The sequence below is a fragment of the Lepidochelys olivacea genome, assembly GCF_965140295.1.
Source record: "Lepidochelys olivacea isolate rLepOli2 genome assembly, chromosome: 11".
Lineage (NCBI taxonomy): Eukaryota > Metazoa > Chordata > Testudines > Cheloniidae > Lepidochelys > Lepidochelys olivacea.
In genome coordinates this window covers 80,365,997-80,384,620 of record NC_140421.1, presented here as the reverse complement: position 1 = coordinate 80,384,620, position 18,624 = coordinate 80,365,997, and the positions used below count along the sequence as shown (strand labels likewise).

Sequence of the window (18,624 nt, the reverse complement as noted above, 5' to 3'; positions counted from 1 at the left end):
TACGTCTGGTGGTGAGCTGTGGAAAAGGACTTCAGGGGCTGATCCATTTGCATGGGCCCACCCACCCAGCCTGCCTAGGTGCTCAGCATGATGGGCTTGCTGGCCTAACGGTCACTTTTGGCTGGTGTGGGATCCCCAGTCTCTTTGTTATTGGGGCAGGGGTTATAAAGGGTTGTTATCCTGGTTGTGTGAATCAAGGACAGCAGAACTATACTTGTCATTTTTTGACTGAGGGACTCACCCCCAATTCAATGGTACTTGCTAGGCAGGTGACAAGGGTTCAAAGCCTAGTGACTTGAGAGTGGAGCTAGATGTTTGTATTGGGGGTGGTGGAAGCAGGAGTTCTTTTGTACAGGCATCAGGTGTCTCTCAGTTATGTAGGAGGTTTAATTTTGATTCAATAAAAAGTTGTTTTATATGTTGCAGAATTACAGCTATTAATATCTAGGTCTAAGTATTAGACCTGCTTTTGGATAGTGTCTCTGATGCAAGAGACTCTCCAGTGTGTGTGAGCTGGCAGGGAGATGTGACCAGGAGGGTGGCTGATGGAGAGGGCCAGAACAGAGCCCCTCAGAGACTGGAGCAAGTGAGATGCCTCCTTACCTCCATCCCCAAGGTGGCAGGTGAACTCTGCGGATGCACTGAGAAAGGACAGCAACTGTGAGTGGGGTGCAGAGAAGGGATGGGCACATTAATGGGACTTTTGGGTTGCTGGACTTAAGAACCCAAGGGGAAAAGGACACTGCCCAACTTGGTGGTGGGTCTTTTGCTCATGGTATATGTTTATAAATCCTGTTTGTGGTGTTTCCCCAAATTAATGTCCCATTATTTCCCTCTTTTTATTAAAAGTTTTTTTTTGCTACACTCAGACTCTGTGCTTGCGAGATGGGAATTATTGCCTCTTCGAGGCACCCAGGGGTGTGTGTGTAACTGTTGCAGGTCACTGGGCGGGGGCTTGAGCCGGTTTTACATTGAAAGGGAACCCTGAGATAATGAACATGGACCTCGTGGCTGCCAGCTCTGATGGGCAGAAGGGTTGCACTGGACCCCTTGTGCTAGGTGCTGTGCAGACACAGAACAAACCAACAGAATCTATCCCCAGAGCACGTGGTGCCGCACACCCAGCTCTGGAGGGGCCTTGCCCCCAGGAGCGCTCAACCCAGCCAGTGGCTTGGAGCAGCTTCTCTGGCATCCCATGGGCCATTCTGTTGTCAGGGGGTAGCTGGGCCTATGTCCCACGGCCAATCCGCTTGCTTCCCGGGCACCCCAGCTCAGCCCAAATGCCCTGCCAGGATCCCCTCCTGGTTCCCATGGCCCCCACCTTACCCTCTCCTTTTGTGTATGTAGCTGGGCCTGAACCCTGCATCCAGGCCCTGGCTCCTGTAGCCCCTGGAGGGGCCTGCTGAGCAGCACCTCCCTGCAGGGTTTCCTGAATGGCACAGGCTAGTGCTGGCTCCATGTGGATCCTGTATCCCAAGTGACCAACGTGTCCTAAACGTCCCAGAGGGAGGAGAATCCCATCCCCGAATCAGGGCCCTGAACTCCCAGTGCCCCGATCCAGAAGGGGCCTCAGGGCCCTCAGCTCTGGAGCCAGGTGCGGATTCAGCCCCAAGGTCCATGGCCCCAAGTGGGGGGCCGATCCCCACATCTAAGCCGGAGCTGCCCCCTCAGGCTCTGGGTTCTCCTGGTCTGACATCCCGGTGGCCCCTGGATGGAGAGAGCAGAGGGGATGGGTTATGGGGTGTAACGGCCTCCCCACCCCCACCCCAGAGTGGGAGAGGACTCACCTGCGTATTCTCCACCACAGCACCACGGCCATGGCGGCTACGGCCAGAGCCCCCAGCGTGATGCCCACGGCCAGGCCGGGGCCCCAGGGCCTGCTGTGCCCTGTAACACACAGGGGGTGATGTGCTGGGAATGGGCATCCTGTTCCCTCAGCCTCCCCTGCAGTCCCCCCATCTCCTCACCTGGGCCCCCTGCCATCTGCCCTGCCACACCCCACCGCGGTTCCCTCAGTCCCCCCTGCTGCCCCCACTTGACCCAGTGCCCTCAGCCTCCCCACCCTGACCCTGTTCCCTCAGCCACCCCGTCAGTCCCCCCTGCTGCCCCCATCCGACCCACTTCCCTCAGCCTCCCCACAGCCCCCCCCGTTCCCCCAGCCCCGACCCACTGCCCTCAGCCTCCCCACCCTGACCCTGTTCCCTCAGCCACCCCGTCAGTCCCCCCTGTTGCCCCCACCCGACCCACTTCCCTCAGCCTCCCCACAGCCCCCGCCATTCCCCCAGCCCCGACCCACTGCCTCAGCCTCCCCACCCTGACCCTGTTCCCTCAGCCACCCCGTCAGTCCCCCCTGTTGCCCCCACCCGACCCACTTCCCTCAGCCTCCCCACAGCCCCCGCCATTCCCCCAGCCCCGACCCACTGCCTCAGCCTCCCCACCCTGACCCTGTTCCCTCAGCCACCCCGTCAGTCCCCCCTGTTGCCCCCACCCAACCCACTTCCCTCAGCCTCCCCCTCAGTCCCCCCTGCTGCCCCCACCCAACCCACTGCCCTCAGCCCTGCCCTACCTCAGCCCTGTTCCTTCTGCCATCCCCACCATCCCACCTCCCCTGCTCCCCCTGAAACAGCCCCACTGCCCTCAGATGCCCCTACCCTGACCCTGTTCCCTCATTGTCCTCTATCGTCCAACCCTCACTGCTCCTCTCACATTCCCAGCCCCTCAGCCTTCCCGCATGCCAGTCCTAGTCCCTCTATCCGATCGCCTCTGGACTCCTGCCTCTCTCCCCAACCCCCCCAGCCCTCCCTACCTCTGCCCCATTGTCTCCCCTCTGCCACACTCCATACAGCTCTCCCCACCCCATCCCATTACTTCTCCCCTCAGCCCCCACCCTGCCCCTCCTGTGCAAGTCCTGTCCCATTCCCCTCAGCTCCTCCACCCTGATCCCCACACACCTCCTCTGCCTCTCCCCAGTCTCACTGCCTGGACCCTGCCCTGCTTGAGATGGGCAGCAAAAGCCCCCAGAGACCATGACTGCAGCCCCCACCCCCCGGGGACATGCACCTACCCCAGGGGATCAGCAGGCTCTGGCCCCCCAGGCTGCTGTGCTCCACCCGGCAGGCGTAGCTGTGCCCGTCGCCCGGCCCCACGGCCAGGGAGCTGCGCAGCTGGTAGGTCAGGTCCGCGTTGGGCAGGATCCCGCTGGAGTTCAGCCGCCAGCCCGGCCCCACCTCCTCCCCGTCCTGCAGCCAGGCCACACGGATGGGCCGGGGGTAGAAACCGGTGACCCGGCAAACCAGCAGTAACGGCGCGGGGGTCCCGGCTGGGGGAGGCGCTCGGGCAAACACCACGGCGACCGGCCGCTCTGAGACAGGGGGAGAGAGACGGGGCAGGGGAGAGGGGACGATTCAGCCTGAGTCTCAGGGACTCACTAGCCAAGCCCAGCTCCATCCCCCGGGGTCTGGCGTTGGCCCCGCTGTCCTGGCCAGACCCCAGTTCTGCAGTTAGCATTGCTGACGGAATCCCCCTTCACGTCCTGTCTTAAAGTGCTGTGCAGTGTGGCTATGAAATCGCGACTGCGCTCCACCCCAGCTATAGCTGCACTGGTACACGACACCTGATTAAACAGCCCCCTGCACCCCACCCCAGAAGTGGCTGCATCTCAGTGAGCAGGGAGTGGTGTCCAGCCTCACCTTGTCTCGCCAGAGACTCTTTCCCGTACTGGACAAAGCTCTGGAGTTCACTGACACATGTTGTTCTCAGGAGGAACTGAGCCGTGGCAGACGTGCTCTTATCCTTGTTAAGAAAGTCCAGTGGCTTGAGGACCAACTTATCCCTGCGCTGAGTGACCCAGGTGCCCGAGTCCATGTTGAAGCTGATGAAATCCTCGCCGTTCACCGCAGAGTCACAGAATTGCCGTGAGGTGCCGTTGAGGTGGAGCTCGCAACCGGCGGAGGCCTGAATAACAAAGGGGTCTGGCACAGAAAGGGCAGGGGCAATGAGGACGGGTCATTAGGAGGTCACCGGGGGGCAGGGGCAGGGGGCAGAAATAGAAAGATGGGGGAATAAAGACATCATGTCAGGAGCAATGAGGATGTTAAGCCACAAGATGGGGCCAGGGTTGTGGGGTAGCCATGGATGGAGTTAAGGGCACGTTGCTGTTTCTGTTTAAAGCTGATGTTTTCAAAGTGCTCTGAGGTCCACACACATAGTCAGATTGGCTTGAAAATCGCTGCTCTCCATCAGGGCCTTAGAGTTTGTGGTGCAAATTTGGAGGTCCCTTGCTCATGGGTTTTGTGAGATACAGATCCCCTATCCAAATCACCAGACTTTTAAATGTTAATTTTTTAAAAAGTGATTTGTGATGCTCTAGAGAAAATTATGACCCTGAGCCTCAATAAACTTACAACCCTGGGCTCCCCTGAGCTCAGCTCTGCACTGGTAGCAAGGACAAGTCTGGCTTCCCAGCGTTACAAAAGTCCCTGGGCCTTGGTTCTGTCTGTGGTGTTTACGCCGGGCAGTGACATGCACCTGTGCCCACAGACAGTTCACACCTCTGCCAGCAATTGTCTCCTCAGCAGCGCCTCAGGGCATGACACACCGAAGCCGGAGAGACAGAAACCTCTGAGCCCCAGGAGCATCTGTCTGAGCCCTGTCACCGAGAGGTTCCTGCGGCCGTGAGCTGTGATCACAGGGCCGGCTGTTGCTCTGTCATGAAATGCACATGCCCAGGCAGGTTGCCATGAAACTAGCTCTGCCCCAGCAAGGGAGACTTTGTGGTGCAAATTTGGGGGCAGGTGGGTAAGGGGTTCCTGACAGAAAGTCTCCCCCGAGGACCTTCTTTTAGTGCTCCAGCACCAGACACCCAGTGCAGACACTGGGCTGAGCAGCTGAGAAGAGGCTTGCTGGGTCTGTCCCATGCCCTGGGGCAGCGCTGGTTGTGGGGGTGCGGGGCGGGATTTGCTTAGCTCTGCATTTCCTGCCCTTCCAAGTCGTGTGTTGAAGGTGTCAGTTCTCAGTGTTCAGGCTGGCCAGGTTCCGGTAGCATGAACAAGGGCCTTTGGTTGGGCACCTGGCTGTGAAAAACCATTTGCCACTGCTCAGAGGACGGGACACGGGGCTTTTCCCCTCGAGGGTGCACAGGCTGCAATGTGGCCGCAGAGCTGGGGGACTGGCTCAGCGGGGTGGAGAATGGAAAATGGGGCTATTCCCTTCTAGGGCACCCTGGCTGCATTCAGCCTAAGGGCCAGGAACTGGCTGGCTTGACCCCCATCCACCCTGTCAGGACACACTCAGTTACTACAGTGAGTGTGTCAGTTCTCAGCTCCCTGCTGGGCGTGGGGACCGCTCCATACTCACAGTGCTCTCCTTCATCCTTAACCCCTTTGTTAATAAGAAGGATAAATTTGGACAGGTAGCGATGGAGCATTGTCTCCAGGTCCTGCCACTGCCTCGGGGTCAAGCCCTGGTGGGCCCAGGGCTGCAGGAAGCGGATCCTGCAGGTGCTGCAATCCATGAAGTGGGTCTCCAGGTCTCCGAGCAGGGCCATCCCCTCCACGTTGCTAGAACTGGCGTTGTGGAAGACGGTGGTTTTGAGCAGCCGGAGGGTGAGAGACCCTGGGGGGACAGGAGGGGAGGCTGAAGGAGGGAGGGGAGAGGAAACAAGTGGAGGACAAAGTGGGTGAGGAGAGAGATTAAGGCGTCTCAGTCTCGTTAATGCTCCCCAGCTCCAGGGTTTTCCTGCTGAACCCTAACCTGCCTCCCTCCTCCTCTTGCACCCCAGCAAAGGTCACTAGTGCTGGATAAGTTCCTGGAGGACAGGTCCATCAATAGCTATTAGCAAGGATGGGCAGGGATGGTGTCCCTAGCCCCTGTTTGCCAGAAGCTGGGAATGGGCGACAGGAAATGGATCAGTGTATGATTCCTGTCTGTTCGTTCCCTCTGGGGCCCCTGGCGGAAGACAGGATACTGGGCTAGATGAACCTTTGATCTGACCCAGTCCGGCCGTTCTTATGTGGTGCTGCCCCACCCTGGCCCCGGCATTATATCATGCGCAACCTCCCCCAGCAGCAAAAAGGGCAGGGAGGGGGGTCCCCACTTACCGGCCAGGGCCCCCCAAGCCCAGGGGAGGAGCAGCAGAGGGAGCAGCATCTTGGCAGGGGAAGGGGATCCGGGCTCTGGCCGGTGTCAGTGCGATGGGACGAGGGGCCCAGGGTCGCCCACAGGCTGTCGGTTCCTCCCCAGGCCACAAGCCTCGTCACCAACTTCTCCCTTTGTGTGTCTCTGCTCGGCTCTGTGCCCGCAGCTGCCAGCCCCGAGCCAATCAGGGCAGAGGGAGTCGGGGAGCGGAGGCCGCGCGGGAGGGGGAGCCCCGGCGGCAAGGTCCGAACTAGGGCCGGGTCCGCGCCTAGGCAAACTAGGCCGGTATGCAGGGCTCGCCTTGGTGGCCAGCGTCCTGTCCTCACCCTGCCCAGGGGCAGCCCACAGCTGCACCCTCTGCCCGGCGCTGCAGCCAAACCTGGCCTAGCGTGGAGGGGAGGTTTGGGGGCCTGGAGAGGGAGTCCGCCCCACTCATGCTGCAGTGACAGGCCTGCCCTGTGGGGCTGGGCCTGGCTGCCCCAAGTGATGGGGGAGATCAGGGTGAAGAGTCGGAGTGGAAGGGAGGGCAGAGCCCCCCGCCATCTGCCCTCCCTCCCAGTGGCCCCTCCCTCTCCCCGCCGACCCCTCCCTCTCCCCATATTCATCCTCAGCAGCCAGGCTCATCTCTAAACCCCTTTGATGGGGTGAGGGCAGGTCTGGGGGTTGAGCCTGTCGCCCACCGAGTCCTATTTCCGCCAGCGCAGAATGAGCACACAATTGCTGCCCCCCAGCAGGGGGCGCCGTCCCCCAGGGTGACCCCCCCCCGAACTGCGTGACGGCGGGAAGGAGGCCAGGGCAGTCGTAGCCCCAGACAGACCCCCACGTCCTGCCGAAGGAAGCCAGGCGCCATCACGGTACCCGCCCTGGAGCAGGGGCAGAGGGGCCCTGCGCTGCGAGACAGCAGGGGCTACGGGGGAGCAGCGCCCGGGCCCCTGGACGCGCAGCGCGAGGCGTGCCGGGCTGCTTGTGCCGTGGGTGCTCTGCAGTGCCGATGCCGGGGCTTGTCGGCGTTTGCAGCCGGGAGCTTTGTTGTTTTGTGCCTTTTAGGGTCGACATTTGAGCCCCGAGGCAGCACACGAGTGAGCGTCCTTGACACACCCGCGCGTCCGGTCCCTGGGCTGGTACGAGTGGCAGTACCAGGGCCCAGGCCGGTTTATCGCTGCCAGGCCACGTGTTCGCACCAGGGCAGTGCAGACCGTGGTTTCTCTCCATTTCCTTCTGTGGTTTCAGGTTTGCTCTGACAGTTAACACACCAGCCAAACAAGGAAATACCATTAACCCCTGTTCCAGAGAGAAGCAAATGGGGAGGTGACGTGACCTGCCCGAGGTAACACAGTGAACTGCAGCAGAGCTGGAAACAGAACCCAGGTGTCCTGACTCCGGTGTGGGGTGGTAGCTGCCCGACTGTCCTGGCCTCGCCCTGCTGTGGAGACTCTGACGGCCTTTCACTGCATGCCCCTGCCGTACAAATGCCACCCTTCTGCCGGGGGGAGTCGGCAGCAACCAGGGCCGGGTTCAGCATCGAGGGGTTCCTCATAACAATTCAGCACAGAACCCGCTTGAGTCCCCACCCGTAATTTGGGAAAATTAACCACCACCCCCAGCGCCTCTGAGAGCCAGTGCTTCCCCCTCACTGAGTCGTGTATAGCAAAGAAAACCTTTAACAGAAAGAGGAAAGGAGCCCGGCACTATCGTGGTAAAACACCATCACCACTAGTCATCAGCATATGACCGTGAGCCAAACGCCCACCCCCTGAGTACGTTGGACAGTGTCCTTTGCCTCAGCTCCTCACCTTGCGTTGGGAAAGTCCAACAAACAAAGGCTCCTTTACCCACCTCCTCACCCCTCTCACGGTTGCTGTCCTTGGCCAGCAAAGACCCGGCGTTCAGAGCTGCATTCACGGGGCAGGAGTTCACGTCCCACCCCGGTCACAATGAGGGACACCTCAGCTGCTATTGCGGCCATGACTGCAAGTGGCTCCCAGGTGCCACCGTTCACCCTGTGCGCCACTGTGCGGCTGTGTCTCCACCCCGTTGGCCACGGGCCTTCGCCGGCTCTGCTGCCACCTGTTTCTATTGCCACCTCGGCGATGCCACATCCTGAGCTCCCCGGATCAGCCCAGCTCTGGGGGGCTCCAGCAGTTAGCGGCTGGGCCTCACCTCGGGCAGGAGGAGCAGCTGCTTTCAGCTGTCTCAGAGCCAGTCTCAGGCTTAGCACTCAGGCCTGGTGATCCGGGATTTGAGCTCCAGCAGGCAGTTAACAGAAGTCTCATCCGCGCTGTCTTTCAGTGCTAGACAGCAGAAGGGTGAAATGGTGTGTGGCCCTTACACAGAAACACCCCCCGCCCCCGGGAGAGACACCTCTCCCGCCCGTTCCCCCTCCACTGGGATCTGGCACCCCTGCCGCCTGCAGAGCAATGCTGTGCCAGGGACTGACATGCCAACGCGCCCCAATTCATCGCCAGAGATGCGATTTCTAAGTCAAATGAAGCCTTACTTCTGTTCCGGGGCTAGAACTCTCAGATGTCACCGATATATTTTTGCAGCTGAGTTCTCTCCCCAGGACATTGCTGTGGGAGAGAGGCTCCCGCTGTCAGCCCCCAGCAGGCTGATCTCCTGCCAGCCTGGGAAGTGGGAGAGAGGGGACCCCAGGGCAGGCCCCAGGCCTGGGGAGGTGAAGAACCCAGAGGAGCAGAGTTGAGGGTGGGAGGGATAAACTATGGCCTGGGGACCGCAGGGGGGCTGTGTTACCAGCACACAATTCTCTGTTAGTCGCACACTCCTTTAGGGGCACCCACCTTTACCCTGGCCCTAGGGCTCAAGGCGTAACCCTCTTAATGTAGGCACCCGCCCTTTCCCCATGCCAAGGGCTCAGGCGGAGCCTGACACTGCGGGTTTGGGGGTGTCTTACCAGTGACAGAGCCTTACACAGTAATATCCTACTTACCCTCTCGTCAGCAACAGTTATTACCCAAAAATGCATACATTAACCCTAAAATGCTCACTACTCCTATTCCCAAAAAGGCAGATAATTTTTCCCTGCTGGACAGTCAGGATCAGGTCATCTGGGGAGGCTGGGTGTTGAGGTCTGGCAGCTCTGACCTTGGAGCTGTGTCCTGGAGTTGGCTCCCAAGAACTTCCTTTTGGACCCCACTTTAGATAGTGAAACTTGAGCCTTGCTTAGCTGTACTGTAACCAATCATTGTACTAAAATGTTAGAAATCAATCCTAACATAGTGTAACAAAATTCTCTAACCAATCCTACCACCTTAATTAATTCACACCTCACAAAATGAGCCATGTCACAAACAAAAACAATCAAAGAACCAGACAGAGACCAGAGAGAAAACTATAGAGAAGTGTTTCAGAGTAACAGCTGTGTTAGTCTGTATTCGCAAAAAGAAAAGGAGTACTTGTGGCACCTTAGAGACTAACCAATTTATTTGAGCATGAGCTTTCGTGAGCTACAGCTCACTTCATTGGATGCTGTAGCTCACGAAGGCTTATGCTCAAATAAATTGGTTAGTCTCTAAGGTGCCACAAGTACTCCTTTTCTTATAGAGAAGTGGGGATCATAAAGACAAAACCATAAAGAAATGGGGATTTTACACCCACAACTATTGATAAGTGATTGCCTGCCAGACAGAATGTGTCAAACTAAGTTTTCTTTAACCGCCTTAAGGTCTGTTCCTTTATCTGGTGATGGTGGGTGTCATTAGGACAGGGGCCTTCCTTACAACCCGATATTACCCTGTTTTAATGTATTTTAGATGGATGTGAGGATGTAATAGCTCATGGCTGCTGCTCTCCTAATCTGGCTGCAGACAAAGTCCTCAGGCTTCATAGAATCATAGCACATCAGTGTTGGAAGGGACCTCAGGAGGTCATCTAGTCCAACCCCCTGCTCAAAGCAGGACCAAGCCCCAACTAAATCATCCCAGCCAGGGCTTTGTCAAGCAGGGCCTTAAAAACCTCTAAGGATGGAGATTTCACCCCCTCCCTAGGTAACGCATTCCAGTGATTCACCACCCTCCTAGTGAAATAGTGTTTCCTAATATCCTACCTAAATCTCCCCCACTGCAACTTGAGACCATTACTCCTTGTTCTGTCATCAGCTACCACTGAGAACAGTCTAGATCCATCCTCTTTGGAACCCCCTTTCAGGTAGTTGAAAGCAGCTATCAAATCCCCCCTCATTCTTCTCTTCTGCAGACTAAACAATCCCAGTTCCCTCAGCCTCTCCTCATAAGTCACGTGGCTAGAGGAAAAGCCCTAATCCTTACAGCCGAAGTGAGGAAGGTGAGAGCTGATGGGGTGGCAGGGGCTGTATTGAGGGTGTGAGTAGATGGTGTGAGTGCTGGGAGGGTGAACTGAGGGTGGTGCTGTGTGCGGGAGGGTAGGGGCTGAGGGACTGAACTGAGGGAGAGTTAAATTGAGGGCGGTTGGGGGGCAGAACTGATGGGGGGACAGAATTAATTGCTGGGCAGGAGAGGGGCAGATTTGGGGGTGAGAGCTCCTGGAGCAGGGGCCAAACTCCCCTTCCCCAGTACACGTGGGAGTGGGCAACGCTAATCATCACATGGGCACACCCTGGGGGCGGGGGGCAGGGGGAGATCAGAAATCAAGAGGCTGACCTAAAAACCCAGTATAATCTTTTTCCATAAAATCTCACGATTTGGGGGCCAATCTCCTGATTTTGGGGGGGAGTCTGATGCACGCTTTTTGATCTCTTGAAGTTGGCAATACTGGTCAGCAGTGTCACTCCTGGGCTCCCAGCCCACCAGGTTCTGCACTCGCCAGGGTGGGATCGAATTCAGGAGCTGGCAGGGAGCTAGGGGAGAGGCATCAGCTCCTGTTAGTGGGGCGAGCGGAGAACAAGGTGGAGTCAAAGTTCAGCTCCAGCCCCTCCCGTTCTCTTCATTTCATTTAAGGGAGATTCTGGTGCTTTTCGGAAGAGCGTTGTACGGCTGGACAGCGGGTGAATGAGATCTTATGGCTCATTGGGAAAATAATCAGCGTGCGTGTGTGCCACCCACGTACGTAACAGAAACACAGGCGTCATGCACTCGGCCTTTCGACCTGCAAGTTATTACATGCTTTTTATGCATTGAGGCAAAAAGGGAAACACTGTAGAGGGTACCATAAATAAGCCTCAGAATTCAGGGGTGGGATTGCTGTTGCGTTTCTCATGTGAGTTTGGTCTCCATATTTTTAATGGGGGAAGTGTATTTGTTTCATAACTAGAGAGAAATTGGCTGATTTACAGACACCACCAACTGTGCCTGCAACTCCGTGACGTTCCAGGAGTGTGGGGGGCTAGAGAGGAGACCGGGGGGGAGGCCAGGAGACCACAACTGTAGCTCGGAATCGGAATGGTCTGACTCAGATTTAAGGGAAGCCAGGAGCTGGGATTAGCTCCACACTTCCTGGCCGTGGGCAGAGAGATGGGCAGGAAGCTCCTTGGTCACTAGAGAACTTGATTCATGCTGGAAGGGGAAGCTAAAGTAAATTGTGGTGAATCAAAATTCTAGTGAAACCCTCCAGTGCGATTTCATCATGGCCCCACTGGGGAGTCATTTCCTGGTGCCGCAGTGCTGTCCCGGAGCCATTCACCTTTCTTATTCCTCAGGCGGACGAGCACTCCCAAGACCATGAAGACCAACCACAGCAGAGCCCCGACCCCAGCCAGCATCTTGTCCCTGGCAGAGTCGGCCTGCGCCTCTGTGAATAGAAGAGCACGGGTGGTTTGGGCTAAGCCCAGCCTCTCCTTCCCTTTGGAACGTCCCTGCTCCCTGCCCCCAGGGATGGGGACAGGTCTGAGACATGCCCATGTCTCCCGAGGGCTCCACAGAGCTAGGGGTGCCCCAAGGGCTCAGGGAATGTGCCAGGTTCAGAGTCTCTTACCTAGTAAGAGGGGGCGCTGCAGGCTGATGTGCTCTACCTGCCAGGTGTAGACACCTCCGGGCTGGGAGCTCATCTCCATCATCACCAGGATCTGGAAGGGCCAGTCTCCGGCTGTGCCTTCCCATTCTTGCACTGCTTGATTTCGGTCCCTGAGGAGTAAAACCCCGTCATGGACCAACCAGCATCTTGGGGTGGGGCTGGGATCCCGATTTTAGGGGGGAAACTTTCACCTGGGGCTGAACTGAGAAGGAAGGGGAGAGAGAGCTGGGAGAGATGGAGTGGGATTCGGAGAACAGGTTCCAGCTCCCAAGTAACAGCCTTCCTTGGAAGGGGATGCCCAGTGTGGGAGTCTCTGATCTGCAGCGCTTAGCTCTGGGGGCCCCCTCTCTCTTTTCTTTATCTTGCTCTCTCCTGAGTTAATGCAAGTCACTGAGAACCCAGCACAGTGTAGGACTCTGAATCATCAGAGATTGGCCATGGACCCACTGGCTCAATATTTGATCTTTCTCAGATGCTTGCCTGGTGTGTCTTGCTCACATGGTCAGGGTCAAACTGATGGATTGCCATTTTTGGGGCTCGGGAAGGGATTTTACTGTAGGGACCTTGGGTCGCTTGCTCGAATCCTCTGGGTGTATCTCCCAAATCAATTCCCTGCTATTGCAGGGGCCGCAGGATCCGGTGCACCTCAGTCCCTCCTACTCTCTGCCTGCGGCAGACAAGAGAATAGTGTACCGATGGTCCCATCCAGATGATTGGGCTCTTTGCAGGGGTCACTCACTGGGTGGGGGGTAGTGGTCTGGGACGTGCAGGGGGTCAGATCAGATTATCTGGCAGTTTCTTGTGGCCTGAAACTCTACCACTCTGACTCAAATCTTTCTCCTCTTCTGCTCCTAGTCTGGAGAAACCATTGACAGAGACTGTTCCTTACACTGAAACAACGATATTTTCCCAAGGGGAAAGGGTCAGAAATGTCTCTTTCAGGGGTACACAGATGAACAGCTGTTCCAAACCACATACTTTTGGAAAGTGCACGTAGAAGACCAGTGTGAACACCAACAGACAAACAAATAAGAAGAGAGACACTTAAGTGATCTACAACCGACTGTAACAGAAAACTAAAAGCAACAAGCCCCCAATTCTAAGATCCCAGATAAAAACAAACACTAATAACCAGCCTGAAACAAAGACAAAACATGGGAACATCACAATCCCGACACTGACCCCACAATTGTTTTCACTTTTCACTTTCTTTGAACCGAAAGATTTTCTCAGCTGGGAGAGGCACCGCTCCTGGAAGCGCTGCAATACCAGGCTGACTTGTGTAATGCGCAGAGCAAGCCCCTACTCCACCACCAACACACAGCTCTCCAGTGGAGAACAGATCAGACATCACACTGGTAAGAACACATGTAACTTAAAAGATAACGTTTATGTTTCACAGTCCAAGAGACACAGACAAGGTTTTCATCTCAAGGCCAAGAGACCAAACATCAAGACAGTTGGTCACAGCCTTTGATAGACCAAGAGACTACTTACACTTGGTCTTAGCTCCGAGGAGCTGAGAACTGCAACACGACGCAGCCCTCCTGCTCCCGCCGCTTTCTACACCAGCAGGAGCAGCTCGCAGACAGACACCAGGCAGCATTAACAAGACTTTGAGAACTATGGAACTAAGTGGCAATCACTGCCCCAAAATCACTCCCCTACAACCCTTCAAAGCAAGAAGTCTCCGCACAGGATTCTGCTCGCAGACAGAGAATTCCTTCCGCCTGCTTCGTTTAATTCATGTGGCCAGCTTCCCTGGCTCCTGGGAATGCTAATGTGCATAACCCGCCCACTGACATGTAACGCCATCTGTCAGCGTCAGCACTTACAGCAACAGGTCAAAGAGACTGGGCCAGCGCTAGGCCGGAGCCCGGTGCCCCTTTGGGCCCGGACACAGCTATCTGAACCAGTCCAGCAGCGTGTGGCAGACACTTACAGCTTCGCTCAACACGAGTCCAGCGCCTTGTCTAGCCACTACCCAGATGCCTGCCCTGCACTGACCCCCAGTTTTTGCACTCAGCTCAGGAAAACAGGAATAGAGAGCTGTGCTGTGCAGGGACATCATGCTGAGGGCAGTTTTCTGGTGGCAGAGTGGGTGCAGGTCAGCGTGATGGAATTTCTGGTCTGTAAAAGTGGGGGGCCCACCAGTGCCCGAACAGTGGCCATCCTACCCCATGCCAGCCCGCTCCACCCCATTCCATGAGTCCTCTGACGCCCCATACCTCCCCCCAGGCCCTGCCCCATGCCTTCCCCATGAGGCTCCAGCCTTACGACGCCCATTCCCCCTGCCTTCGCAATTCCCCTTCTCCCCAAGCGCTCAGCCTCACGCCACACCTTCCCCCTAGTCCCGCCCCTAAACCCCCCCTTTCCCCGAAGCTTCGCCCCGCTGCCACCACATTCTCTCCCATGGGGACACAGATGAAACCCTGATCCAAACCACACACGTTTGGAAAGTGCATGAAGGGGATCCGTGCAAGCACAGACAGAGAATAAAATAAGAAGAGAGCCACTTCAGTGATCTATAAACAATAGTAAATGTAAGAAAAGCAGTTCCCCAACGTGAGAGACCCAATTACAAACCAAATATAAATAACCAACCCAAAATAAATGAGTAATATATGAGCATTACAAAGCAGACACTAACATAAGAAATATTTTTCACTTTCTTTTAACCAGAAGATTCTCCCGGATGGAAAGTACATCACTCCTGGAAACACTGCAATACCAGATTGATTCATGGGATGGATGGAGTAAGTCCCTAATCGAGCTCCCTGTTTCAAAAATCCATTTAATATACAGTTCTCAAATAGAGAACATATCAAATATTAAACTGATAAGAACAGATTTAAATTTTTTATTAAAGCTAATGTTAAAAAATTATACAGAACACAGGTTAAGAAAAGCGTGTCTGTACATCTGAGTATCGTGCTTAGATTATCCACAATTATGAAGTTTGTTTTAAACGTAATAAGGTACACATAGTACATAATCAGCAACAATCCAAATTAAGGTGGATAAATTTAACAATACACTTTAGGTATTAACATCAAAGTATTTAGGTACATCATTTTCACTCATGAAAAGTTATACAGAGACTTGGCTGTGGGAAGCAAATATATCAATGAGTGAAGACTGTCCCTCAGTATTACAGAATATAGGTAGGTTGTCCATTTAGAAAATACAACCCACTAGGGAAGTATTTCAGTTAATTACTAACTGCATTTTCCATTGGCGCTCCAGCTCATCTCTCCTGGTATTGCTTATGTCCAGTGATGTGTTCTAAGTAGATGATCCTCACCCACCTAATAGCATCCAACACCAGGAGTTACCACATCAACCAAACATAACATTAAGCAATTCTCTGGACACTCACTCTTCTGCCAGGGCTCGCTGGTGATGACGATTCCCGGTCGCAGTTGGCTGTGTGCGCCATATACTCCACCTATGGCACCAGGATTCCTAGTCCTTGGCGTGCCTCGCACCACATCCAATCGCAGCCTATATGCTTCCCCAGCCCTCGCGAAGCATCGTGGGCCTAAACAAAGCACAGTCTCCCCCCTCTCCGACTCCCACAATGCTCCGCTGGCACCAATATCTGCATATTTGGTCAAGTGGCCCTGCCCCTCCTGCAGCCCACCCATGCATGGCTCCTCCCCTTGCCAGCCCCAGCTGCGAGCCCAACAGCAGCCCCAGGAGCCCCCAGATCCTGCCTGCGTTTTCCCCAGGGCAGGCGACCATAGCTGGCAAGGGTGCAGGAAACTTTCTAGAAGTGGGGGGCCAAGACCCAACTGCTGATAGTGGGGGTCACAATTTAAAGGTTTGTCCCCCCCCCGGCAGCCCCCACTTAGCCTGTTTCCCCTCCCTGCAGTTCCCAGCTGTTCTCCTACCATGCCCTCAGGGGCACCCCTCACCAGCTCCAGCAGCTGCCACTGAGGGACCCAGCAGGACCAGCAAGCTCTGGCAGAAATGGGGAGCACATTTCCCCACATGACCCTCCACATTGCCTCTGAATGGCACCCCTGTGCAGGGGTGTTAAAAAGAGGGGTCATGCCCCCCCACCGGTTCCACTGGGTCGTGTCCCCACTTGCCAGTAGAGCAGGGTTTGGTCTGGTCCCTCCTTGGCTGGGGACCTGAATGGAAACCAGTGAGCTGAAGGTGACTTAGGAGGGGGTGCTCTTCCCTTGCAGTCCTTGCACCAGCGCAGCCCTAGGGGGGCCTGTGCTGCAGGGCGTGGGGTATGGGCGCTCTCCCCTCGCAATTAGCACTGGTCCAATGCACCCCCACAATGCTGGGGGGCACCGTGCTCCTTGTAGCTGCCTTTCCCTGACACCGGGGAAGTCCTAGTGCGATTCTCACAGCAGGGGGTCTGCACTGTTGGGGGAAGTGCTGAGGGACCCCATGCCATGGGGGTCAGAGGGTCCATCATCCCACTGAGACTCCAGGGGGGCTCAGTCTCCATGAGTCAGGCACAGCTTGGCCTTTTCACTGCTCGCACCATCCATCTCCCTACGGGGCTTCTAAGCCCCCAGTCTCAGCCCCTCCCCATCTCTGCTGCATTCACCCGCCACCCACCATGGGGCGGGGCAGGGCAGGGCTAGGCCAGGTCAGGCCTTTGTCCCACTGGCACAGCTGGGGTGGGAGGCCCAGAGAATTTAGTGACTGGACATGGAGTCACTTGCAGAGCCAGAAATTGAACCCCAGGACCCCAGCACTTGAGCTCCTGGGCTCTCTCCTCTCTGCACCCCCCTGTCATGTCTCCACAGGTTTGGTTCATTGGCCCAGACTTGGAACTGAACTTGGGAGATCCTTTCGAAGTGTCGGACCCTCCCAGAGGGCCCCACGCTACCTTCAGGGAAAGCCACATGGTGTCACTGCTTAGCAACCCTGCTTCACACCATGATCTTCCTTCAGTAAGTCCATCTGGGTTGGAGTCCTCTGTGAGGCTTGAACCCCCAAAGGGAGCGATTCCCTCTGTTCAGTACTTGCAGGGACTCAGCCAGCCTTGGCAAAGCAGGCGGGTTTATTCGGTGACTGGAACTCAGCGCAGGCCGACACAGCTCAAGGAAACGGAAGTTACAGCAGAGTTCCTTTGCGGGATCTCCGAGCCCCAGCCAAGTTGCGTGGCCCCCTTAGGTCCTGCTCTGCGTGTCTTTATCCCGTTCCCCTCTTTGTCTCTAGTTTTGCTCCTCCTCAGTCCTTTGTTCTTGGCCAGAGTATTGTCGCTCAGCCTCCTTCCTGAGAGGCAGAAAGTCTGTACAGCTCTGGGTCGCTGGGCCCCTGCATAGAGTAAACAGACATTTCCCCCCACCGATGCAGCATATAGGGGAGACTGAGGTGCATACAGTATTCATACAAAATATTACAGAAAAGTCCCACTCCGCCCCACTCTCCACCTGCCAGCCCACTAACAGCAGATTGGAGCTGGCATCCCCAGGAGGGCGAAGGCCCCCATGTCCTATTCCTTGCCCCACAATGGCCTGCTGGCGGAGTGGCACCGCTCTGGGCCCCGCCGTGCAGACACAGCACACAGTAGCAAGTGTCTGGCCAGGAATTTGTCCATCTCTTCTCAGTGTGGCTCAGGGCTGCTGTTCTACCTTGTAACAGACTGGTCGGTGCAGCCCCCCTGCTCTCACCCACTAGACTCCACTCCCCTCTCCTAAAGCTGGGGATAGAACCCAGGAGTCCTGACTAAAATTCCCTGCCTTGCTTGAACCCGCTTCACATCCACAGCCCAGACTATGGCTGGATTACCGCAGGGCCGAGAAACCCCAGTCATGCCCAGGACCCCCGAGTGCTCAGGTGCGGAACAAAAGGACGGAAGCTATCCCCAGAGAGCCCATGGTGCCCCATACCCAGCTCTGGAGATGGGCCCTGCCCCCCAGGACCTCTCAGCCCAGCCAGCGAGTTGGAGCGGCCTCCCTGGCATCCTGTAGTGTCGTCAGGGCTCCCAGTGGGTAGCTGGGCCTATGTCCCAGGGCCAATCTGCTTGCTTCCCGGGCACCTCAGCTCAGCCCGAATGCCCTGCCAGCATCCCCTCCTGGTTCCCGTGCCCCCTGCCTGGACCTTCTCCCTTTGTGTATGTAGCCGGGCCTGAACCCGCACCCAGGCCCAGACGCTTGCAGCCCCCAGAGGAGCCCGCCAGGCGGTGCCTCCCTACAGGGTTTACTGCATGACACAGGTCAGCTCCGGCTCCATGCGGATCCTGGATCCCAGTGATCCCACAGGGCCTCCGGCACAGTCCCTGGGCAGGCCCCCCTCACTTAGTGTCTCACTCTGTGACTAGGGTAAGTGACCTGGCTCGACCGCCTCCTGCGACTGAACCTTGGAGTCTTCAGCCCCCTGCTTCACTTCGGGAGCCCCCTTCAGCGAGTCCACCTGGGTTGGACACCAGGGAGAGCCTTGTGCCCCAAAGGGAGCATTCATCCTGCTGCAAACATCTGCAGGGACAGCAGAAGGGTTTGTTGGCTGGCTGGACCTCAGAGCAGACAGCCCTTGGTCAGCACAGAGAGCTACAAGCGTGGTAAGCCTTAGCCCTCGGAC

The 18,624-nt window shown here is 56.4% G+C and overlaps 2 protein-coding genes across 2 annotated transcripts in view; both read right to left on the bottom strand.

Annotated features, from left to right (window-relative positions):
- LOC311528578 (E3 ubiquitin-protein ligase TRIM39-like) overlaps nt 1–18,624 on the bottom strand; it is a gene marked incomplete at both ends in the record, with an annotated part of 424,825 nt that overhangs the window by 234,993 nt on the left and 171,208 nt on the right. The gene's annotated exons all lie outside the window — the stretch shown is intronic.
- LOC311528162 (antigen-presenting glycoprotein CD1d-like) lies at nt 1,651–6,279 on the bottom strand. Its single transcript, XM_084642863.1, has 6 exons — nt 6,099–6,279; nt 5,356–5,634; nt 3,690–3,971; nt 3,065–3,361; nt 1,788–1,887; nt 1,651–1,707 (listed from the first exon to the last, which is right to left on the bottom strand). Exons 1-6 carry the CDS (start codon nt 6,145–6,147, stop codon nt 1,668–1,670), a joined length of 1,047 nt encoding a protein of 348 aa, XP_084498989.1. The 5' UTR covers nt 6,148–6,279; the 3' UTR covers nt 1,651–1,667.

Coding starts and splice junctions, on each gene's coding strand:
- LOC311528162 (XM_084642863.1), bottom strand. CDS start 6,147: ATGCTGCTCCCTCTGCTGCTCCTCCCCTGGGCTTGGGGGGCCCTGGCC. Junction 1,888..3,064: donor GAGCCTGCTGATCCCCTGGG/GTAGGTGCATGT, acceptor TGTGTGTTACAG/GGCACAGCAGGCCCTGGGGC. Junction 1,708..1,787: donor CTGTGGTGGAGAATACGCAG/GTGAGTCCTCTC, acceptor CTCTCCATCCAG/GGGCCACCGGGATGTCAGAC.